Source organism: Lissotriton helveticus, chromosome 8 (genome assembly GCF_964261635.1).
Source record: "Lissotriton helveticus chromosome 8, aLisHel1.1, whole genome shotgun sequence".
In the NCBI taxonomy this organism is placed as follows: domain Eukaryota; kingdom Metazoa; phylum Chordata; class Amphibia; order Caudata; family Salamandridae; genus Lissotriton; species Lissotriton helveticus.
In genome coordinates, this window is record NC_136069.1 from 1,726,403,855 (window position 1) to 1,726,428,005 (window position 24,151).

At 48.8% G+C, this 24,151-nt stretch overlaps 1 protein-coding gene across 1 annotated transcript in view; it reads right to left on the minus strand.

The window, feature by feature from the left end:
- The window catches only part of LOC144774155 (NACHT, LRR and PYD domains-containing protein 12-like), a 721,917-nt gene that overhangs the window by 73,694 nt on the left and 624,072 nt on the right, over positions 1–24,151 (minus strand). The window contains exon 7 of the mRNA XM_078659171.1: positions 5,893–6,066. Coding sequence (XP_078515297.1) covers positions 5,893–6,066 — 174 coding nt within the window. The remainder of the gene's footprint in view (positions 1–5,892; positions 6,067–24,151) is intronic.

Genomic DNA, 24,151 nt, shown 5'->3' on the forward strand with positions numbered 1-24,151 from the left:
TCTTTGTCTATAGCAATAGAGGATCTAGATAGCGATATCTATGATCCCTCACTTATCCCTGAAGAAGAGGTACAAGCCTATAGGGTCCTAAGTAGAGGCGAATATAGTGTGTTCACTGGTGAAAAACAGCTTAAAAACTCGCCTCCGATATGGGTCGTACCCCACATTGGTAATTTTTGTTTAATAGGTCGCGGCCGTAGATCGAAAGCCCGACTTGGAGAGAGTGCTTGCACTGAAAATTATATATTGCCAATGGTCTCGTCCCCTGTATTTTTGGCTGCCAAGGGTACATACTTTATTTGTCATGATCGTGCGTATGCATGGTTGCCCTCTGACTTCATGGGCTCATGTTTTATCGCAAACTTGTTGCCTCCGACATTTACTGTAAATGCAGATTATCACAAAACTAGAGTTGTGAGAGGCGTAATTAGCGAAGAGGATACTGCCGGTCAAGAGGCAGGAGACTTTTTCAAGGGTTTCCTCCCATTTTGGGGACCTATGGTTAATAGTAGGAACCTAAGACAGTTGACTCGAGTGGTAGAATCGACAGCTAATATTACTGCCAGTGCCCTTGGTAATATCACCACAGAACTTCAGGCGGATAGACTTATGACGTTACAAAACCGTATGGTTTTAGACGTGATCTTAGCAGATCGAGGTGGGGTATGTAAGGTGATCCATTCGAGCTGCTGTATTTTTATTCCTGATAACGCTCCGACTGTCTATCAAGCCATCTCGAAGTTGCATAAAATCTCTGAATCCATACACGTGGATGTAGGGGATTGGACGCTACTTGGATGGTTTTGGGGCCTGATGTCGACTTGGGGTTGGAAAATTCTGACGATCATTGGAGTCGTTGTAGCGTTCCTGTTCACGTGTTGCCTTTGCGTGCAGTGCGGTCCTGCCTTATGTGGCCTCTGTGCTACAACGTGTATGAGACAGCCACCTGTTACCAAAGGGTCTCGATTGGACAGAGCTATGCTGCAGCAACATCTCGAGGGTCTGATGAACATCGAATATGATTCCGACTAGTGCTTGCCTACATGAGGGCAAAAGGAGCGTCTGAGGTTCCGTGACAATTTTAAGTGATGTTTTCGACTCGCACGAATATGGTCGAGTCTGGTATCTAAGAACCGCAAATGATGAGTTTAGTAAGTGTGCGCAGTTTCGCTGTGCTAAACTTAAACCGTTCGTTTGATATGTGGGTTTTTCATCTGTACCCACGGGTTCCATCTTAGATACGGCATCCATTTTGTCTCTTGCCCTCAAGTAGCCAGCGAACGGACACTGTCCGCTTCGTCACCCTGGGACTCTCAGGATATTTGTGGAAGACACATGTTCTTTGTAAATATCTTTTACGATGAGGGGGATGATACTGTAAGGCAGATGGCCCCGCTCGAGGCTCATCTTGCCGTGCCGATTAATTGTCTCAGCCGTGCATCTCATTAGGCACGTCCCTTTGATGCCTGTATCTCGTGTTTCCCGATACCTCCCCTTTTACACCCTTTCCAATCGCCCACTGTCTCCATCTTCCTCTGCACCTGGCTTTGTCCCTATTTTGATCTGTTTTACTGCCGATTGGAATTCACTAATGTTGGGAAGATGGGTTTTTACAGTTGGGAACCGCCAAATGTTTCCGCACTTATGTTCCGGACCTTATGTGTACCAAAGTGACCAAAGCGACCCCTCTGGGGGATAATTATGGGAACCAGGTTGTAAACTTTTGTGTACCATGTTGTCCTATGAGTAAATTCTGTATAAAAGGAGCGACTCCACAGAACCAATTTGAAGCAGTCTCCCCAAGTTGCACGTGTTGTACTTGTTGTGACTTCTGTGTTCCCTGCAGTAATAAAACCTTGAATCTTTGACGCCGAAGGAAGTGTCCCGTGTCTCTGTAGTTTGTGCGCCGAAACAGGTATCCCATGAAGGTTATAGGTGTTGTTCCCTGGCACCGCTGGTACTGTTAAAAGTCCAGTCCTTCAGCCTCGGAGCCCCCCCCGACAGAGACTGAAGAGATGAGATGGCGATGTAATCTTGTCTCATTCACCAATAATATTGAAATTCATGACATAAATTAAATGGTTATGTGACGTTACCCCGCAAGCCGTTGCAACGCCAAACATTACCCCGACTTGCTGTTGGGGGAGCGCTGGAAGTTGGAATAGATTAATTTTCTATTCCAACTCCAGTGTGTGCAACAGTAGGGAAGGTGTTGGAGTTAAGTCTAACACCTTCTCCCCACTGCTTCACAACTTTTTCATTGCAATAGGATGCGGGGTAAATGCATGCGTTGTAACGGTTGCGTTGTGAACTCTGTTTCCCAAAATAAAGGCCTGCTATTTAAAAAACATCATTAGTAAAACAGCTACATCTCTGAAGGATTTAAAAAATAAATAAATGTAATGTCAAATTATGGCAAAAGAAAATTACTATTGCAATACCATCCGAGGCCAGACCTATCAACCCTGCCTGTGCCATTTCATTTTCTTTTAAGCCTTGCATGGGAGGGCAAATAATTCTAATTATTCCTATTTTTGATGAGGGCCGAGTCTAGTCCTGATACATTAAACTCCAAGCATGATATGACGCCGTACCAGGACGTGGTTGAGTGGTCCTTCTTCTGTGTTTATCTTTGTCGCCTCCAGGTGAAGAGAAGCATTGGCAGGGGTGCTTCTTCCTCTTTAAAGGAATTACATTGAGTGATAATAGGTCAGCTAACGAGAGAATATACAAAGATGCCTCCTGTCCTATGTGCTAATCTCAGCAGCGCTGCTGTCTAAGCACAGCGTGAACCTCAGCAGCTCTGCTGTCTAAGCACACCGTGAACCTCAGCAGCTCTGCTGTCTAAGCACACCATGAACCTCAGCAGCTCTGCAGTCTAAGCACACACCATGAACCTCAGCAGCTCTGCTGTCTAAGCACATTGTGAACCTCAGCAGCTCTGCTGTCTAAGCACATTGTGAACCTCAGCAGCTCTGCAGTCTAAGCACACACCATGAACCTCAGCAGCTCTGCTGTCTAAGCACATTGTGAACCTCAGCAGCTCTGCAGTCTAAGCACACAGTGAACCTCAGCAGCTCTGCAGTCTAAGCACACCGTGAACCTCAGCAGCTCTGCTGTCTAAGCACACCATGAACCTCAGCAGCGCTACTGTCTAAGCACACAGTGAACCTCAGCAGCTCTGCTGTTTGAGCACACTGTGAACCTCAGGAGCTCTACTGTCTAAGCACACCATGAACCTCAGGAGCTCTACTGTCTAAGCACACCATGAACCTCAGCAGCTCTACTGTCTACGCACAGAGTGAACCTCAGCAGCTCTGCTGTCTAAGCACACCGTGAACCTCAGCAGCTCTGCTGTCTAAGCACACCGTGAACCTCAGCAGCTCTGCTGTCTAAGCACACACCATGAACCTCAGCAGCTCTGCTGTCTAAGCACACACCATGAACCTCAGCAGCTCTGCTGTCTAAGCATACTGTGAACCTCAGTAGCGCTGCTTTCTAAGCACACACCATGAACCTCAGCAGCTCTGCTGTCTAAGCACACCATGAACCTCAGCAGCTCTGCTGTCTAAGCACACCATGAACCTCAGCAGCTCTGCTGTCTAAGCACACCGTGAACCTCAGAAGCACTGCTGTCTAAGCACACCATGAACCTCAGCAGCTCTGCTGTCTAAGCACACAGTGAACCTCAGCAGCTCTGCTGTCTAAGCACACCATGAACCTCAGCAGCTCTGCTGTCTAAGCACACCGTGAACCTCAGCAGCTCTGCTGTCTAAGCACACAGTGAACCTCAGCAGCTCTGCTGTCTAAGCACAGAGTGAACCTCAGCAGCTCTGCTGTCTAAGCACAGAGTGAACCTCAGCAGCTCTGCTGTCTAAGCATACAGTGAACCTCTGCAGCTCTGCTGTCTAAGCACACCATGAACCTCAGCAGCTCTGCTGTCTAAGCACCTCATGGACCTCAGCAGCTCTGCTGTCTAAGCACCTCATGGACCTCAGCAGCTCTGCTGTCTAAGCACACCATGAACCTCAGCAGCTCTTCTGTCTAAGCACACCATGAACCTCAGCAGCTCTGCTGTCTAAGCACACCATGAACCTCAGCAGCTCTGCTGTCTAAGTACAGATTGAATCTCAGCAGCTCTGCTGTCTAAGCACACTGTGAACCTCAGCAGCTCTTCTGTCTAAGCACACCGTGAACCTCAGCAGCTCTGCTGTCTAAGCACAGAGTGAACCTCAGCAGCTCTGCAGTCTAAGCACACCATGGACCTCAGCAGCTCTGCTGTCTAAGCACACCATGAACCTCAGCAGCTCTGCTGTCTAAGCACACTGTGAACCTCAGCAGCTCTGCTGTCTAAGCACACTGTGAACCTCAGCAGCTCTGCTGTCTAAGCACACCATGAATCTCAGCAGCTCTGCTGTCTAAGCACACCATGAACCTCAGCAGCTCTGCTGTCTAAGCACACCATGAACCTCAGCAGCTCTGCTGTCTAAGCAACCATGAATCTCAGCAGCTCTGCTGTCTAAGCACACCATGAACCTCAGGAGCTCTGCTGTCTAAGCACACCATGAACCTCAGCAGCTCTGCTGTCTAAGCACACCATGAATCTCAGCAGCTCTGCTGTCTAAGCACACCATGAACCTCAGCAGCTCTGCTGTCTAAGCACACCATGAACCTCAGCAGCTCTGCTGTCTAAGCACACCATGAACCTCAGCAGCTCTGCTGTCTAAGCAACCATGAATCTCAGCAGCTCTGCTGTCTAAGCACACCATGAACCTCAGCAGCTCTGCTGGCTAGGCATACTGTGAACCACTTTCTGCAGCCTGCTACGTCTTTCATCTCACAGATAATCCTCTCCGCAGCCTGTTCTACCATTCATCTTATAGCTGCCCCTCTGTGCAGTCCGCTCTACTCTTCATTTTACAGCTGCCGCTCTCTGCAGCCTGCTCTACCTTTCATCTTACCACTTCCCCTCTCTGCAGACTGCTCCTCCTTTCATTGTACAGCTGCCCCTCTCTGCAGCATGCTCTACTCTTCATTTTACAGCTGCCCCTGTATGCAGCCTGCTCTACCTTTCATCTTACAGTTACCTTTTCTGTGGCCCGCTCTACATTTCATCTTACAGCTGCCTTTGTTGTAGCCTGCTCTACCTTTCATCTTACAACTGCCCTCTCCGCAGTCTGTTTCTTCTTTCATCTTACAGCTGCCTTCTTTGTAGTCTGCTCTACCTTTCATCTTACAGCTGCCCTTCACAGCAGCCTGCTCTACATTTCATCTTACAGCTGCCTTTGTTGTAGACTGCTCTACCTTTCAACTTACAGTTGTCCCTCCCGGTAGCCTGCTCTGCATTTCATCTTACAGCTGCCCTTCACAGCAGCCTGCTCTACATTTCATCTTACAGCTGCCTTCTCTGTAGCCTGCTCTACTTTTCATCTTACACTAGCCCCTCTCTACAGCCCACTCTACCTTTCATCTTACAGTTGCCCCATTGTGCAGCCTGCTCTGCCTTTTATCTTATAGCTGCAATTCCTTGGCCTCGTATCCAGCAGCAGGTCTGTTAACAGCAGGGAGACTGGTGGGTAGGCGCCCTCACTGGAAGGAACAGACCTGCCCTCTGGTTAAGGCCTCTTTCATTTTATCCCAAATACCCGAGAAACAGACTTTAAAAAGTGCCCCTCGGCACCATGACAGGGGCTTCTTTGGGGTTTGGGTACCCCCACTTCACAAACCTGACTTAGTTCACAAATGTTATTAATGGGAGCTTTTCTCACAACATTAACAGAAAAGAGACAATCATGTAAACATTTCAAGGCATTTTTTAAATATAAGTGTGAGCCCCACCCACGATGTATATTTAGAAATCAATGACGTGATAAGACCTGCTCAGCTCTGTACCTCAGCTTCTGTAGTTTGCAGTTTGGATGTTTGAAGCCTTCACACAACTTCCTCACTCCAGCGTCTCCCAGCTCTTCATTGTAGCGCAGGTCGAGCTCTGTGAGAGATGTGTTTGTTTCCAGGACAGAGGTGAGGTCTTCGCAGCATGAACCGGTGAGGGAGCAGCGCTCCAACCTGCAGGACAGAAGAGACATGGAGAGGAGTAAAGCAGAGCACAGACAGGGGCGTCACAACTTCAGTTTATCTTCATTTCCTTCCCGTCCTTGACTTACTCCCCTCTAGAGACACATCCCACCTCACACATCCGACCACGGCCTGTTTATAAAGGAATCTCATGGGGGGAGTTCTCAGACTGGCAGAGGCGGAGTTAAATAGACATATTCATAAATATATTAATACACTTTTTATGCTGGAGACCCTCTGCTGCGGTGTGAATGGTGAATTCACAACTTTAGCAGTTCTTGCAGCCATTAGTATATTTACACGGGGTGTGATGCACACAGAGAGATGTTTTCGTCAGAGGTCCCTGTGGGACGAGGTGTTTATTCACAAAATAAAATAGTATATTGAAAAATAGACCAACATCTCATATTGGGTACTTTTCAGGTGTTGATATTTTGGAGTGCGGACATAAGATAAGGGATAGACGGCACAAGTGTGAATTTGCCAGGATGGGTGAGTAATCCCTCTTTATATATGTAATTAGATTACATAAGCACTCCTCATTGTCAATGTTTAACTCGTAATGTTGGCTCCTGGATAAGTATTCATTTACCTCCACTAGGTCTCACCCTATAGAGGTGCTTTCCGTAGCTCGGCTGTGCTGATAAACTTCTGACCCAAAGTAGCGGATTTGAGGTCGAGGGTCATTGCTCTTCACCTGCAGGTGGGTTCCGTTTTTATAGAATAACCCCGACCTCGGGACTGTTATGGGATTACTATGAAATGTTGTTTTGTTGGAATGTAACATTTTTCACCAAAGTTCCTGTCCCGGATATTGTTTCTCATTCCTGTCTTGATGCTTGTACACGTCACTTGAGACGTTGATATTTGGTAATAAACACAGTATTTGTCTTTTTAATGTGCATGCCTGCCCGAGCTGTCTGTCCACAGAGGAGACAGACAAGTCTCCACCGCGGTTAAACTAGGGTCGACCCGCTTTATAAGTCATCGTTCAGCCGTAATTTTGGCGGTGAGAACTCAACGTCACAACTGAGAATGCTCATCGCCAACATTTAAATCAGGCCTAAGTCTATGAGTCTGACTCGGATAATCCGTTTCTGGGTTTGTGATTCATTCAGCAAAGGGTGAACTTATCTCCAGAGACAAAAGGTTCAGATTATAAAGAAAGATCTGATCAGTTTTCAGAAACAACAAATTCTCTCTTCAAATGTTACCCATGATAGTGGGTTTGTTGCCTCCATCTATTTAGGCCATGTTTCCTGCCCCTCTACACTCCCAGCTGTTCAGCGTTTCAAGGCGCTACATTTGAGACAGACCCTCTCGTACTTCGCTTTAATGTCCCTATCGAAGATGCGAGCGAGGTTTGTTCTACCGAATGGAGGCTTCTAATGGAAGACGTATCATTGGCCCGGTTCCTGATATCTCGTTACAGTTAAATACAAGCGAGTGAGGCCGGAGGCTCGAGGGGGAGAGGTCATAACAGGAGGAAGTTGTTCTTTTAAGTGCCTCGACGCATATAACCCCGTCAGAGCTTTCAGCTGGTTCATTTGACATGTAAAATATTACCCCTCCTCCTTGTGCAGTGCTCCTCAGAATGTAAGTGCGACCCTGGCTCGTGGGCCCCGGTGACACTTCCAGGAAGTGCGGGTGCAAACTGTTCCCTGCCTGCTGCTGAGATCCAAGTGCAGCATTCAGGACAGAAACCATGGGAGGTAGCTCAGTCGGTTAATGCACATGTCCGAGTCCTTTGAGTAACCTGCAGTCATTCATTTCAACGCTGCATGCATTCAATGGCCCTGCAGCCGTGGGAGGGGCTGAAAAGGCAGAGGAGTGTTAACACGGAATTATTCCCAGCAGAGGCGCAACTAGACCCAAATTTCGGGGGGGGGAATAAGAAAACATTTCGGAGGGGGGCTGAACCTTTGATCAGTAGGCAGAGTGGAGCTGCAGGGCCTCCAACAAGGGGTGAAACAACAGCAAGGCCTAATTAGCATTCAAATGGTCTTTTAAAGACCTGTGAAACGTTTGGGTGTGGCTGTGTGTGTGCCCGGGATCTGTCTCATCCTGGGCTGTCACACACGACGGGGGGGGGGGGCTGAAGCCCGGTGAGTCCAATGGGTGTTGCGCGCCTGACTCCCAGCACTTCCCCCGACGGGTGGGTGCTCTTGTGCTCATCCGTCTGTCCCTCCTACGGGCTCTGTGATGCTCTCCGACATAAAAGAAGCATCAGCTCCTCAGCAGTAATGGAGGCAGACAGCAGAGGGTGTAGTGTGAGGGGGCACCACAGATGTGGGGCAGCTGTGCTCACAGGGTGCTGGGGGAGACTGCGATGCTCTTACAGAACAGAAGCATCAGCTCCTCGGCAGCGACGAGGGGCCACAACAGTGTGCTGTGGAAGTAGGGGGGTTGGCAGACAGCATGAGTTGTAGTGTTCAGGGGGGCCGCCTGCAGATGTGGGGCAGCTGTACGACAGGGTGCTGAGAGAGACTGCGGATGCAGTGCTGGCAGGAGGACAGTGGTGGCGCTGTGCTGTGGATGCAGTGCTGGCAGGAGGGCAGTGGTGGCGCTGTGCTGCGGATGCAGTGCTGGCAGGAGGACAGTGGAGGCGCTGTGCTACGGATGCAGTGTTGGCAGGAGGACAGTGGTGGCGCTGTGCTACGGATGCAGTGTTGGCAGGAGGACAGTGGTAGCGCTGTGCTGCGGATGCAGTGTTGTCAGGAGGACAGTGGTAGCGCTGTGCTGCGGATGCAGTGCTGGCAGGAGGGCAGTGGTGGCGCTGTGCTGTGGATGCAGTGCTGGCAGGAGGGCAGTGGTGGCGCTGTGCTGCGGATGCAGTGCTGGCAGGAGGACAGTGGAGGCGCTGTGCTACGGATGCAGTGCTGGCAGGAGGACAGTGGAGGCGCTGTGCTACGGATGCAGTGCTGGCAGGAGGACAGTGGAGGCGCTGTGCTACGGATGCAGTGTTGGCAGGAGGACAGTGGTGGCGCTGTGCTGCGGATGCAGTGTTGTCAGGAGGACAGTGGTAGCGCTGTGCTGCGGATGCAGTGCTGGCAGGAGGACAGTGGAGGCGCTGTGCTACGGATGCAGTGTTGGCAGGAGGACAGTGGTGGCGCTGTGCTACGGATGCAGTGTTGGCAGGAGGACAGTGGTAGCGCTGTGCTGCGGATGCAGTGTTGTCAGGAGGACAGTGGTAGCGCTGTGCTGCGGATGCAGTGCTGGCAGGAGGACAGTGGAGGCGCTGTGCTACGGATGCAGTGTTGGCAGGAGGACAGTGGTGGCGCTGTGCTACGGATGCAGTGTTGGCAGGAGGACAGTGGTAGCGCTGTGCTGCGGATGCAGTGTTGTCAGGAGGACAGTGGTAGCGCTGTGCTGCGGATGCAGTGTTGGCGGGAGGACAGTGGTGGCGCTGTGCTGCAGATGCAGGGAGCAGTGGCTCACGTGGGGGGTGTCATTGGTGGATGCCCGGTGACAGTAGCATGAACTAGTAGTGCCTCTGTAGGACCTCTTGCTCTCCAAGGAAGAGGTGTGGCACAGAGGCCAGGGTTCCTGACTCCAGACCACGGGTTTCACAGTTCGATTCCCAGGTACCGGCCGCAGGTCAGGCCAGCGCTATGTGACTCTGGGCAATAGCTTGCTTAATCTTCGGGACATCCCGCAGCACCGGGACACCCCTTCGGAGGTAGCTGTGCGCTTTACAAATACTGGTATTTCATTTCCAAGGAGCTGTGAAATGGCGTAGGATGTGACAGCGGGCAGATATCGTTCTCGATCGGTGAAAGTTTGCACAGTATCCCACCCCCCCTGCATGCACAGGTGTCTCCTAAGAGCTAACAAATATCTGTTAGTGATATATGCCGCGTCCATCCAATACAAGCAACACGCTCGTGTTCTATCGCTGACCAAATATCGCCTCTGGAAATATCGTGATACAAAAATATTGAATATTGAAATATAAAATATTGAGACATAAATATCGATGTCAAAGATATCCTACACTTATAATGGTGAGTACAAAAATATCAGGAACAAATATTGTTGTCACTTATATCACTGTATAAAATATCCTCTACAGACAGACTCCGCACTACGAACAGACTCCCAACTATAGACAGACCCTCTTTATGGACAGACTTCTCCCAACGGACAAACCCCTTTCTATGTTGAGACTCATCTCTATGGACAGACTCCTGTCTATGGACAAACCACTTTCTATCGAAAGACTGAGGACTCTGTCCGTAGAGAGGAGGCTGCCCTTAGAGAGGGGTCTATCCATAGAAAAGAGTCTGTCCATAGCGAGAAGTCTGTCCATAGAGCAGAGTCTGTTCATACAGAGGAGTTTGTCCATAGAGAGGAGTCTGTCCAAAGAAAGGAGTCTGTCCATAGAGAGGAGTCTGTCCATAGAGAGGAGTCTGTCCATAGAGAGCAGTCTGTCCATAGAAAGGAGTCTGTCCATAGAGAGGAGTCTGTTCATAAATATGAGTCTGTTCGTAGAGAGGAGTCTATTCTATAGAGAGGAGTCTGTCCGGAGAGGAGTCTGTCCATTGAGAGGACAGACTCCTCTCTATGGACAGACTCCTCTCTATAGAATAGACCCATCTCGATGGAATGGACTCCTTTCTAGGGACAGACTCCTAACTATGAACAGACCCCTTTCTTTGGACAGACTTCTCACTATGGGCAATCTCTTCTCTATGCACAGACAACTTTACAATCAGACACCTCTCCATGGACCGACCCCTCTCTACGGACAAACTCCTTCTTATTGACAGACTCCTCTCTATGGAAAGACTTTCTTTTTGACACTCTCCTCTCAGACCCCTTTCTATGGATAGACACCTCCCTACGGACAGACTCCTCTCTATGGACAGATTTTTCTGTGTGGTCAGACCCCTCTAATGGACATGCTCCTCTCTATGGACAGACTCCTCTCTTTAGGACAGCCCCACTTGCAGATGAACAGGCTGTGCTCTGCCGTCACACAAATGACTTATCACCTCCACATTGTCATTGCAACCTCTTGGACCCAGGGCAGGGGAGTCAGAAAGTTCAATGCACTTCTAAACAACTCTCTAAAAGCTTCAACCACCTTCCAGAGGAAGGGAACCAGGTATAAAAATTAGGGCCCTCAGCCCCATTCTTCTCTCTCAGAGGACTGCCTGCTGCTGTGACCTGCTGCATACTCTGCAAGACTGCCTCGCTGCACCTGGAAGGACCCTCAGAGGACTGCCTGCAGCTGTGACCTGCTGCAAGCTCTGCTAGACTGCCTCGCTGTACCTAGAAGGACTCTCAGAGGACTGCCTGCTGCTGTGACCTGCTGCATACTCTGCAAGACTGCCTCGCTGCACCTGGAAGGACTGCTTTGCTGCCTGGAGCTGCCTTGAGCCCTCAGAGGACTGCCTGCTGCTGTGACCTGCTGCATACTCTGCCAAACTGCCTCGCTGTACCTCGAAGGACTGGTTTGCTACCTGGAGCTGCCTTGAGCCCTCAGAGGACTGCCTGCTGCTGTGACCTGCTGCATACTCTGCCAAACTGCCTCGCTGAACCTCGAAGGACTGGTTTGCTACCTGGAGCCTGCCTTGAGCCCTCAGAGGCCAGCCCTGCTGTTAATCCACAGCCGTGTCACCTGCACCCAGGACTACCAGCGTGACACTAAAGGTAGACTGAAGGCCTCCTGCTCAGAGCCACAGAGACACCAAAGGCTTCCTCCATCTTGAATCCACACATGAACCCCGCCTGAGTGAGTCCTGTACTCCCAAGTCGTGTCCCATCAGTCCTGGACCCTTAGTTGAGATGAGAAAGGTGCCCTGATGCCCAAAAACTAAAACTGCAATTCTCTGATCCATTCTCCCTGACTCCCAGTGTCACTGACTGCTGCGTCCATGACGTGGACACTGGAGACAGTTTGTTATGGATCATTTTAGGACCATAGTACAATTTTCCCGATTCATGCCTTAATATAGGTATAATTCACCATATCCTTACATAGGCATAGAAATCATAACCATATTTAAACTGAGCCTTGCAGCCCAAATACGGCAGGGCTACTTCCACTAGTTCAGAAAATCCACAACGATTTCTTGGAAAAACCCACCTTCAGCAGCTAGGGACTTTCCCCTGCTTGAATTTTGATTTATACAAGAACTCATGGAGTTTTCAGAGAATTGAGTCTCTAATGACGTTACTATGTCAAACCTTACGACAAACTCGGCGCACCTTCAAGGTATAAGTATGCCCACACTTGCCTAGGCAAAGACACAGTGGTTTGGAGCAGATCGACTATCTACTTGCCTTACGCGCCCTGCAGCAGCAAGCGCGGGAGGAAACCGACCCTCCAGCTGACGCACTGAGAGACAATGTGTTTTCTCCTGCCGAGAAATCCAGCTCAAGTGTTTCCAGGCTACCCTTGCGGGTTGCCGGGAAAGCGAGTCCTGAGAGAGAGATACCAGACCTCCTTCATTCTAAAACCAAGGTACGGAGCTGATTAGACCCTTAGAGAATTCTTGGATTAGATTCTTGGCAAAGAATACTAAACTTAAGCTACACCTCACTTACTTCTTCCCTTTTACTAGACCTAGGTTAGGTACACTGGTGTAGGCGTATTTTAGAAGCACCAGTTGAGTACTTTTAGTAATTATTTATTATTGTATGTATTTTATCTATTTTATGGCTTAGAAACCATACCCTGCTTTTACAGTATTATTTTATAATATTCTTCGTACTGTACGCACTGTACTTTGCATCCAGTATTTCGATTGTAGCAGTTCATTTCCTCTGCATGAGAAAGAAAACTGGTCAATAAATACTTTTATTGAAAACGCCCGTCTCTCTATTTCTCGGCAACTCTGGTGAAACGAAGCATGCACGATTGACTGAGTGAAATAACTATCTATTGTTTCCACGACTCTGAAGATACGTTTTATCTTGGGGAAACAAAGTTGTCATGTTTATGCGGTTGTCAGAAACTAATCCCTTCTTGTGAATTCGAGAAAGTTTCTAGTGACCTCTGAGCTAGCTGGCACTCACAATTAAGTTTAGTATACTCAGTAGAGACCTAGTCGACTTCAATGCTACCACAAAAACTGGGGTGGAGTGAAATTGAGCGAGAGGTATTTGCTGTGGTCTGGGCACTGAAGAAGGTGAGGCCATACTTGTTTGGGACTCCCTTCCGGGTTCAGACAGACCACAGGCCCCTCAGATGGTTGATGCAGATGAGGGTTGAGAATCCAAAGCTGTTGAGGTGGTCCATTTTCCTACGGGGGTGGACTTCACGGTGGAAGACCGCCTTGGTATTGAACATCTTATCTCAGATATCAGCTAGAAACGCTACCTGTGAAGCGCTGAGCACGCTACTTTTATTCACGAGCTGTGCGAGTAAATCTGCTAGTTTTTATCGTAATTTTAAAAACTGTTTATTTCCACTCTGTATTGCATACAGCATACTCTTAGGCCACTTGCACGCATTATCGGCACTTTGTCACGGCTCTAGCTGCCGTTAGGGCTTCAGACCGGGGTCAGGGATTTCCTCCCACGGCGGCCATCTTGAGTGTGGGCTAGAGCGGTGTGAGCGCTCTAGTGTCCCACATAAAAGGAGCCCCGGGACAGCGTTCGCGAGATCTTATCTCAGATATCAGCTAGAAAGGCTACCTGTGAAGCGCTGAGCACGCTACTTTTATTCACGAGCTGTGCGAGTAATTCTGCTAGTTTTTATCGTAATTTTAAAAACTGTTTATTTCCACTCTGTATTGCATACAGCATACTCTTAGGCCACTTGCACGCATTATCGCCACTTTGTCACGGCTCTAGCTGCCATTAGGGCTTCAGACCGGGGTCAGGGATTTCCTCCCACGGCGGCCATCTTGAGTGTGGGCTAGAGCGGTGTGAGCGCTCTAGTGTCCCACATAAAAGGAGCCCCGGGACAGCGTTCGCGAGATCTTATCTCAGATATCAGCTAGAAACGCTACCTGTGAAGCGCTGAGCACGCTACTTTTATTCACGAGCTGTGCGAGTAATTTTGCTAGTTTTTATCGTAATTTTAAAAACTGTTTATTTCCACTCTGTATTGCATACAGCATACTCTTAGGCCACTTGCACGCATTGTCGGCACTTTGTCACGGCTCTAGCTGCCGTTAGGGCTTCAGACCGGGGTCAGGGATTTCCTCCCACGGCGGCCATCTTGAGTGTGGGCTAGAGCGGTGTGAGCGCTCTAGTGTCCCACATAAAAGGAGCCCCGGGACAGCGTTCGCGAGATCTTATCTCAGATATCAGCTAGAAACGCTACCTGTGAAGCGCTGAGCACGCTACTTTTATTCACGAGCTGTGCGAGTAATTCTGCTAGTTTTTATCGTAATTTTAAAAACTGTTTATTTCCACTCTGTATTGCATACAGCATACTCTTAGGCCACTTGCACGCATTATCGGCACTTTGTCACGGCTCTAGCTGCCGTTAGGGCTTCAGACCGGGGTCAGGGATTTCCTCCCACGGCGGCCATCTTGAGTGTGGGCTAGAGCGGTGTGAGCGCTCTAGTGTCCCACATAAAAGGAGCCCCGGGACAGCGTTCGCGAGATCTTATCTCAGATATCAGCTAGAAAGGCTACCTGTGAAGCGCTGAGCACGCTACTTTTATTCACGAGCTGTGCGAGTAATTCTGCTAGTTTTTATCGTAATTTTAAAAACTGTTTATTTCCACTCTGTATTGCATACAGCATACTCTTAGGCCACTTGCACGCATTATCGCCACTTTGTCACGGCTCTAGCTGCCATTAGGGCTTCAGACCGGGGTCAGGGATTTCCTCCCACGGCGGCCATCTTGAGTGTGGGCTAGAGCGGTGTGAGCGCTCTAGTGTCCCACATAAAAGGAGCCCCGGGACAGCGTTCGCGAGATCTTATCTCAGATATCAGCTAGAAACGCTACCTGTGAAGCGCTGAGCACGCTACTTTTATTCACGAGCTGTGCGAGTAATTTTGCTAGTTTTTATCGTAATTTTAAAAACTGTTTATTTCCACTCTGTATTGCATACAGCATACTCTTAGGCCACTTGCACGCATTGTCGGCACTTTGTCACGGCTCTAGCTGCCGTTAGGGCTTCAGACCGGGGTCAGGGATTTCCTCCCACGGCGGCCATCTTGAGTGTGGGCTAGAGCGGTGTGAGCGCTCTAGTGTCCCACATAAAAGGAGCCCCGGGACAGCGTTCGCGAGATCTTATCTCAGATATCAGCTAGAAACGCTACCTGTGAAGCGCTGAGCACGCTACTTTTATTCACGAGCTGTGCGAGTAATTCTGCTAGTTTTTATCGTAATTTTAAAAACTGTTTATTTCCACTCTGTATTGCATACAGCATACTCTTAGGCCACTTGCACGCATTATCGCCACTTTGTCACGGCTCTAGCTGCCATTAGGGCTTCAGACCGGGGTCAGGGATTTCCTCCCACGGCGGCCATCTTGAGTGTGGGCTAGAGCGGTGTGAGCGCTCTAGGGTCCCACATAAAAGGAAACGGTTGTCTCCCGCCCTAGCGGTCGCGTTTGCGAGAGCGCCGTCCCTGTGCCGGAGTCTCGCCTGAGTCAGCCCGTCTGCGCCCGTCAGCGTCCTGGAGGCGCTCGGGGCGCGAGCCAGGCGGGTCTCATTTAGCACTTAGCAGGATGTACACTAAAGAGGAACTTTTGACCTATAATACACATACTGCTCCATGTCAGCGAGTCATCCCCTATTCCGCAGGGGCTATTACTAAATGTTTCATGTGCGGGTGGATTCCTGGTTTTACCGAAACCCCTCCGTGCAAGCTCCCCCCTTTAGGCAGCAAATGTGCATTATTAAACACCAGGTCCCTTCCCCAACATGCTCTTGACATCCATAATCTTCTAACACACGATGAAACGGATTGTCTCTTTCTCACGGAGACATGGCTCGGTGAGGGATCGGAACCTGATCTGGCCATCGCCATCCCTCCTACGCATGCTGTTTTCCATCGAGACAGAAGTAAGGGCAGGGGAGGTGGAGTGGCGCTCATTATTAAGAGGCACATTCCATGTACTATCCTGCCTGTGGATGACCTACCAGGCTGTGAGACCCTAGCCTTCTCCTTGGCCCTCTCCTCCCATCAATCCTGCTTTGGGCTCTTGCTTTATAGACCTCCTGGCCCTCTCTGCTCTTTCACCGAGGATTTGTTCTCGATTATTTCCACACTCAGTCTTAGGGCAAAACACTGCCTAATCCTAGGGGATTTTAACATCCACATGGATAAGGTTGAGGATCCTGAAGTGCAAAAATTCCTGGATATGACATCTTCGGTGGGATTTCATATGTACTTGCAGGCACCTACACACGAGACAGGGCACATTTTAGATCAAATATTCTCGACCGTTCCGGTGTCCCTCTCCTCCCTTGCCCCAGTCCTCTGGTCGGACCATTTCCTAGCGGACTTTGTGATAGTACATCATTTAGCGTCCGCTCGCAATGTGCAGCGGCAAATAGCACGTATGCCTAGAGCCTTCCACAAAGTCACCCCAGCCATGCTTACTCGGGCCTTAGAAACCTATCCTTGTGTTTTCACAGGCAGGTTGGAGGACGATGTAGTGTGTTTTCAGAACTGGCTCACTGCACGTTTGGAAGCCTTGGCACCACCCCGCCAGGTCAGATCAGAACTGGCAAGAGCGTCGGCCCCGTGGTTTTCTGCTGCCTTGGCTGGTAAGAGAAGGCACTGCAAGAGGCTGGAGAGAATTTGGCGGAGGCAGTATGATACATCTGCTAAGCAGTCTTATAGAGAAGCAGTGAGGGAATATCATCGGGAGATCACAGCAGAGAAAAAATCATTTTTAGCTAAAAGGATTGTGGAAGCAGATAACTCCTGCAAAGAGATCTTTAAGATTGTTAAAGAGTTTATCTCTCCTTCCTGCTGTACTCCCACGTCTGTCTTCTCGGAACCATGGATTACGGAGCTTGCAGCATTTTTCACTAATAAAATTCGTACCATCCAGTCGGCCTTGCAAGGAGCTCATAACATCTCGGATTCCGGCTCTGTGGCCGACGGCTCTCTTAATCCCTGGTTACACTCATCTGCATTGGGCACGGATACTTCGGGTCCTACTCTTGACTGCTTTCCTGTTTTAGAGCTTCATGCCTCGCTTGACCTCTTGTCCAACTTGAAATCTGGCTCTCCACTTGACCCTTGCCCCTCCAAGTGTCTTGCGACCTTGGCTCCTGCTCTTAACTCTATCATCAACCCTATTATTAACTCATCTCTGAGTTCGGGCAAAGTCCCCTCATCTTGGAAGCAGGCCCTAGTCCTTCCACTTATTAAAAAGCCGAATGCAGATGCCAAATTGCATTCCAACTACAGGCCAATCTCGTTGCTGCCCGCTTTGGCCAAAATAGCGGAAAAGCATGTACACACCACCCTAGCCAACTTTCTAGAGGTCAATTCCTTGTTACATCAGTCACAGTCCGGGTTTAGATCTAACCTGAGTACAGAAACCGCTCTACTCGAGGTGACCGAGGCTGTGAAGGAAACTTTAGACAGGGGTGGAAAGGCCTTGCTCATCATGCTTGATCTGTCGGCGGCCTTCGACACTGTTCCCCACGACCTTCTCCTGACAAGACTCTGGGAGATTGGCCTGGGGGGAACGGTGTTCGAATGGTTTCAATCTTTCTTGTCCGACCGCAGACAAACGATCTGGGCTCCCCCTTCTCCGCCCCTATGCCGCAGCTTGAGGTGGGGGTCCCGCAGGGCTCCATACTCAGCCCCTCTCTTTTTAACATCTTTATGACACCTTTAGCGGCGCGAGTAGAGGAGCTAGGGGCTCAGATCGTCTCCTATGCGGATGATACACAGCTTCTGTTCACTTGTGACAGGGGCTGTGACTTCGACGGAGCGGCCATCCGGAAGTGTCTGGAGTTTGTGTTTGATTGGTTCGGGAAAAGCGGCCTCAAATGCAACTCAGAAAAATCCGAGATATTGTTTTTTGGTTGTCCCGCCGACCCGAGATGGAAGCACTGGTGGCCTTCGGCCATGTTCCCCCCTGCCAGCGATTCTGTTACAGCTAAGAATCTGGGCATGCTGGTTGATAACACCCTCTCCTTCAAGGCCCAGGTAGCTGGCCTGACGGGGAAGTGCTTCGCCATCCTAAGGATGTTGAGAAAGTTTCTGCCGTACCTATCTTTGGAGCACAAGAGGATAACGGTGCAGGCCTTGATAGGCTCACGCCTGGACTATGCCAACATCCTTTATTTGGGTCTTTCTGAATATCTGCTGACCCGCCTTCAGGTAGTCCAAAATTCGGCAGCCAGGGCAATCTTTGGTCTTACCAGATGAGCCAGGGCTAGCAACCTCCTTGTTACTCTGCATTGGCTGCCGATTCGAAAGCGCATCTCTTTTAAGACCTTAACCACAGCTTTTAAGGCGCTACACAATTTCGGCGCTGGCTATCTGCAGCGAAGGGTCAACTTCTATCTTCCATCTAGACCCTTGAGGTCGGCTTCCCAGGCCAATGCAATCGTGCCGGCAGTGAGACGTATTCGTTGTGGAGGTCGCTCTTTTAGTTACCTGGCCCCCGTCTTTGGAACACTCTGCCCCTGATGTTGCGAACGTACTCCAATTTGTCTACCTTTAGAAAGGGACTTAAAACTCATCGTTTTGCCCTGTAAGTTGTTCTTGTGGATTTTTAGTGCCGCTTTGGCTGTCTTGTTAGTTGCTGGTATTTGTGTAATGATCTACAGCGTCGGGACGCTCTTCGGAGCAGCTGAGCGCTTTACAAAACCCACAGTAACATAACATAACATGCCAATGCTGATGGTCTGTCCAGATTTATCAGCCTTAGTGAAGAGAACTCCCAAGGGGAGAGTAGTTCTCCCTATATTTCAGCTGGAGGGGACACGTGTTATACCTGGCACCTTTGGCGTGGGTCTCCCTTCCATTTTTTGCTGTTGCCTCCTGTATTTTTGCAATGTTCTTTGCTGGTCTAGATGATTTGGGCACTTTGCCACTGCTATTCGGTGCCAAAGTGAAAGTGCTCCCTATGGTAAATTGTTGTATTGGATTAGTAACTCCATGATTGGCTTATTAGATTTACTTATCAGACCCCAGTACAGTGCACCATGTTTGTCCAGGGCCTGTTAATCAAATGCTGCCGGTGGGCTTGCAGCACTGGTTGTGCCACCCACAGAAGCAGATTGTAAAGTATGACTCTGGCCTGCCATTCCAAGGCCTGTGTGCAGTCTGTGACTTCCATGTCAACTTGGCAAGTGCACCCACTTGCCAGTCCCTAAACCGTCCCTTTTCTACATATTAGTCACTCCTAAGATAGGCCCTAAGGAAGGGTGCATTGTATGTATAAGGTAGGACATGCCCTGATGTGCCTGGCATGTCTGTTAAATATTGCAGGGATCCCTGTTAGCATGAGCTGAAAGCCATTTTGTACTTGTCAGCCACTTAGTTAGCCAGAGCCTTGCACATGCTCAGAAAGGACTAGCTTATAGAATGCACCTGCTCCTAGTATAGAACTGTCAGGCTATTCTTGCTGATGTAAGGAGAAATGTCTCTCCTCCCACTTTGTTGAGCAAGCACATTTTGTATACCCATATTAGTCATTTTGCATGCTGGTATGTGCCAGGACCTCCCTTTGGTTTTATGCTGACTATGTAACCTGTGCATACCCAAGGCCCCTGCTCTCTGTACTCCTTAGAATGCCTCCTACAGTGACCTGAGGGTACTGTGTGACGCAATCTCCCTCATCTGAGATAAATAAACATGTTATTTTTATATTCTCCAGTTTGGTATCAACGGTGGTAGCCACTGTGGCTCCGTGTAGTCCAGCCAGGCTGGCGAGGGAGTCACCATCCAAGCCATTGTTTAACCCTACTCTTAAAACTTTGAAGCATGACTGTAAGGTTCTCGAGCGGAGGAATGGTTATTGCTCAGCTGACAAGCAGAAACTCAGAACCCAGCAGAAAATATATTATGCAGCGGTTACGCTTGCCAAAGGGCAATTCTTCTCTGCCCGCATCGATTCAGCTAGTAACAGCTCTAAAGTAATCTTTGCGATTGTCCAGAGCTTCACGCCTCCGATGGCTCAGGCAAGTGTGCCGTTATCCTCACCTTCCTGGTGTAACACCCTCTCCTGCTATTTTAGGGAAAAGATTTGGGCGATTCAAGCAACATTTATTCCCTGCATTAGCAGTATGGACATACCTTTGGAACGTCACTCTGTGGTACAGCCCCCTCCTGGTCCGCTTTTAGGATGGTGGACCCTTTGGAGTGTTACAAAATCCTGAAGGGACTGAAGTCAAGCTCACCCTTGGACCCTTGTCCAGCAAGGACACTGGCAGCAGTTGCCGAGGATATCAACACGAAGGTAACCACCATTATAAATCTGTCTCTCCAGAAAGGGGTGGTTCCACGGGCTCGGAAAGAGGCCAAGATCCTCCCTCTTCTAAAAAATCCATCACTGGATCCCCTCTGCCCAGGGAATGACAGTCCTATCTCCCTCCTTCCTGCCATGGCGAAAATGTGTGAGAAGGTGGTCAATAAGCAGTTGACCGACTTTGTGGAAAGGGAGATGCTCCTGCACCCTACGCAATCAGGGTTCAGGGCATCACATAGCACAGAAACGGTGCTGGTGGAGGTGGCGGAAGCCATTCAGGAGTGTCTGGACGGCGGCGGGAGAGCAGTTTTATTTAGCTTGACCTCTTGGTGACGTTCGACACGGTACCACACGCACTTCTTCTTTCCCGTTTGGTTTAGATTGGTCTGGCAGATGTCGTGTAGGATTGGTTTCGATCATTTCTGGATGAGCTTGTCGAGCAGATCTGGATTTCTCCTTCCTCCTCCGCCCCTCAATCGGCATCTATGGGTGTCCCTCAGGGTCCCTCCCTTAGCCCCCTTCTCTTTAACATATATGTTACACCGCTGATCTATCTGGCGGAGGAGTTGGGGGCTAAGGTGATGGCATATGCAGATGATAAGATACAACAAAAGGGGGAAGTGGATTGAGTCTCCCTAGGCATTATGAATAAACAAAATAGAATCCACTCAGAGGGTGGCAGTGATCCCTAAGGTGATGGGGAACACACAGTGTTGTTTAAATGCCCCTCACACACCAACAGGCCCCTTGGTGTCATGCTTCATCATTGGGGCCTTCGCATCCCTCTACGGGATGCGGCGCACTACGACTCACGGCTACGTAGGAGCACTAAGTAGTGAACTATGTGAGGGTGTGTGTATACTGGGGGAAGAGTGTGAGTGAGGTGAGGTGAAAAAAGTGAGTAAAAAATACCTGGCACGTAGGAAAACAATTATTTATTATGTCCTCGGCTGGTATTAATAAAAGGTGCAGAATCTGGTTGATAATATACGTACTAGGGTATATCAACCATCAGGGTGTCAACATGTTTCGGAGCGCAAGGCTCCTTCTTCAGGACGAGGATATGCACTCTATCCTCACCTTACTCAAATGAGAATGTGAAAGTGTTTGAAAATTAATAAAAAATAAATGTGTAATGTACCTATCAGTGTTTATAAATAGGTATGTTCGTTGCGCCCAATTGGCGTTTGAAAAAACCTGTGAAAAAAAAGACATAATAAATATACTAGTCGGATGTCCAGGAACATAGAGAACATAATAGTCGGATGTCCAGGAACTGAAGAAGAAATTTCTCTCCTAATTAGATAAGGGTAAACAACAGAACATAAATGGGGGTCTGGTACCCTGAAAAAGAAGACACTTGAGAAGGACATGTAAACATAAACACATAGACATACATCATAAATGTAATCTCCCTTGGTGGGTGGAGGGAGAATATGGTAAGGGTAATGGCTTACTTATTTTCAAAATTCAGATGGCTTCATGAGCCTATACGTGGTATTGGGGGTATCTTCCCTCGTTACCTGGTAAACAACCTAAAAGATAGTAAAGGCTGCATTGTAGGTGGTGGATAGAAGGGATAAACAGAAAAATATATATAAGGCTGCTGATGCACAATGCGCCTCTTCGTTTTTCACAACCCCACTCACGGTTACTGCATGGTTCAATCGCCTGCCTTCCCCTCAACGCGGCTCCGATGAAGTGAGCAGTAGGCGAGAAGACTGGCTATTTATACTCTTCGTTGTGGTAATTAGTGAAGGCAAATTGGGTAATGAATCTCGGAAGTATGCCCAAATACGGCAGCAAACGCCCTGCCGTTTCCGGTGTTGACGCGATCCAGGAAGGATTGCGCTGGACGTTACTGCGCCTGTCTGAGGGGATAGCGCATCGTCAGATGCGCACGCGTGAACCCGGGACTGACGGCGCATGCGCGAGAGTGCCACACTGAGCTCTCGCACACGGGCAGTCCCGATTGACGGATCTTTTTTTCGGTGCATTGTGTGAATGAGTATCAGAGGAAAGGCAAGCAATCCTTGATAAAATATAGTGATAACAAGGGTGAAAAGTCGCCTCACTGCTCTTGGGGAATATTAAGTTGGCAAAAGGAAATCTTAGAAATGGTCAGAAAATGTATATAGTGGGAAATAACGCCAAAGTTGATTTTGGGGCGTTCAATGTACAGAACCCACACTGGTGACCCTGTCTTCGGACATAGTCTTATATATTGGATCATAGATATAAGGTCTGTATGGGTAATCTGATAGATAAAGAATGGGTGCCAATATACTCAAGGAGGTCACACCTTGTTGTATTACACTCTTCATAACCTGAATATAGATTCTGGAGTTAGCGTAGTTGGCTCCAAGGAATCGAGTCATTGAGCCCTGAGGTGTCTGTGCCAAGACGGAACACCCAACGTTGCTCTTTTTCCAATAACCCTATCTCTGAAGGTAGCTGTTCGATCACTGTCCAGTGCAACTCATTGACACAGTGTTGAAGTTCAAGGAAGTGGGATGACATTTTTGTTGTTGACTTCTTGCACCTAATGTTGCTTTTGTGCTCATTAATCCGTACTTTGACTTGTCTCGTGGTCATTCCCACATACTCCTTTTTGCAGGGACATGTGATCAGGTAGACCACATTTCTACTATTGCAGTTCGTAAAGGTACGTTGTTCCCAACTAGTGCCATTAGTAAAGTTGAGAGTCTGGCTCTTCTTGGTAAGGTGACAGCTGTTGCAATTGCCACACGGATGGTGCCCTTTTACCCCTTGTAGTCTTGTTTGTTCCACTCTGTGTGGAGGGGGTCTTGTATGGACAAGCATGTCTTTAAGATTCCTACCACGCCTGTGGGCGAACAGTGGTTTCTCAAGGGATAGTGTGCCACTCGTGAGTATGCGCCAATGTCTATTCACCAGTTTCGCCACTTGGTTGGTTACTGGGCTATAGGTAGTGACACAGACTATTCTACTCATCTGATCATCTTTTCTGGGCTTGTCTTCAAGGAGAGCATCACGGTTATTATTCCTAGCTCTCTTCATAGCCTTCTGGATGACAGGGTTGGGATATTTTCTTTGTCTTAGTTTGGTGCAGAGATCTTTTGCTTGATTTTTGTACTTCGCCAGGTCACTGCAGTTGCGGCGTAGGCAAAGGAACTGCCCGTACGGAAGATTTTCCCTCAGGTGACGTGGATGGAAGCTGTCAAACCTGAGTAGGCAGTTCCTGGCCGTCGGTTTAAAGTGGGTCTCAGTTTTGAGAAAACCTGCCTCATGGTAGATGTTGAGGTCTAGAAAAACCATAGTGCTGTTTGACATTTGGTGAGTGAATTTGAGGAAAGTGTTCTGATCATTGAGCCATTGCATAAATTCTGAGATTGAACTTTCATCTCCGTCCCAAATCACCAGGATGTCGTCAATGTAACGTCGCCACGTATTGATCTTCCCCCTAAAAGGGTTACTAGGGTGGAGGATTTTGGAGGACTCCAAGTGATGGACATAAAGTCCCGCCAGACTAGGGGCAAAAGTGCTTCCCATGCTGGTCCCATGGCTCTGCCAAAACAGGGTCCCCTGGTATTCAAAAAAGTTTTTTGTGAGAGCTAAGGAGATACACTCCATGACAACACCACGAGGGGTTTGGTATTTCCAGTGTGTGGAGTGGAGTACTTCTTCAATAATCAGAAGAGTTTCATCATGTGGGAGACTTGTATAAAGACTCTCCACATCT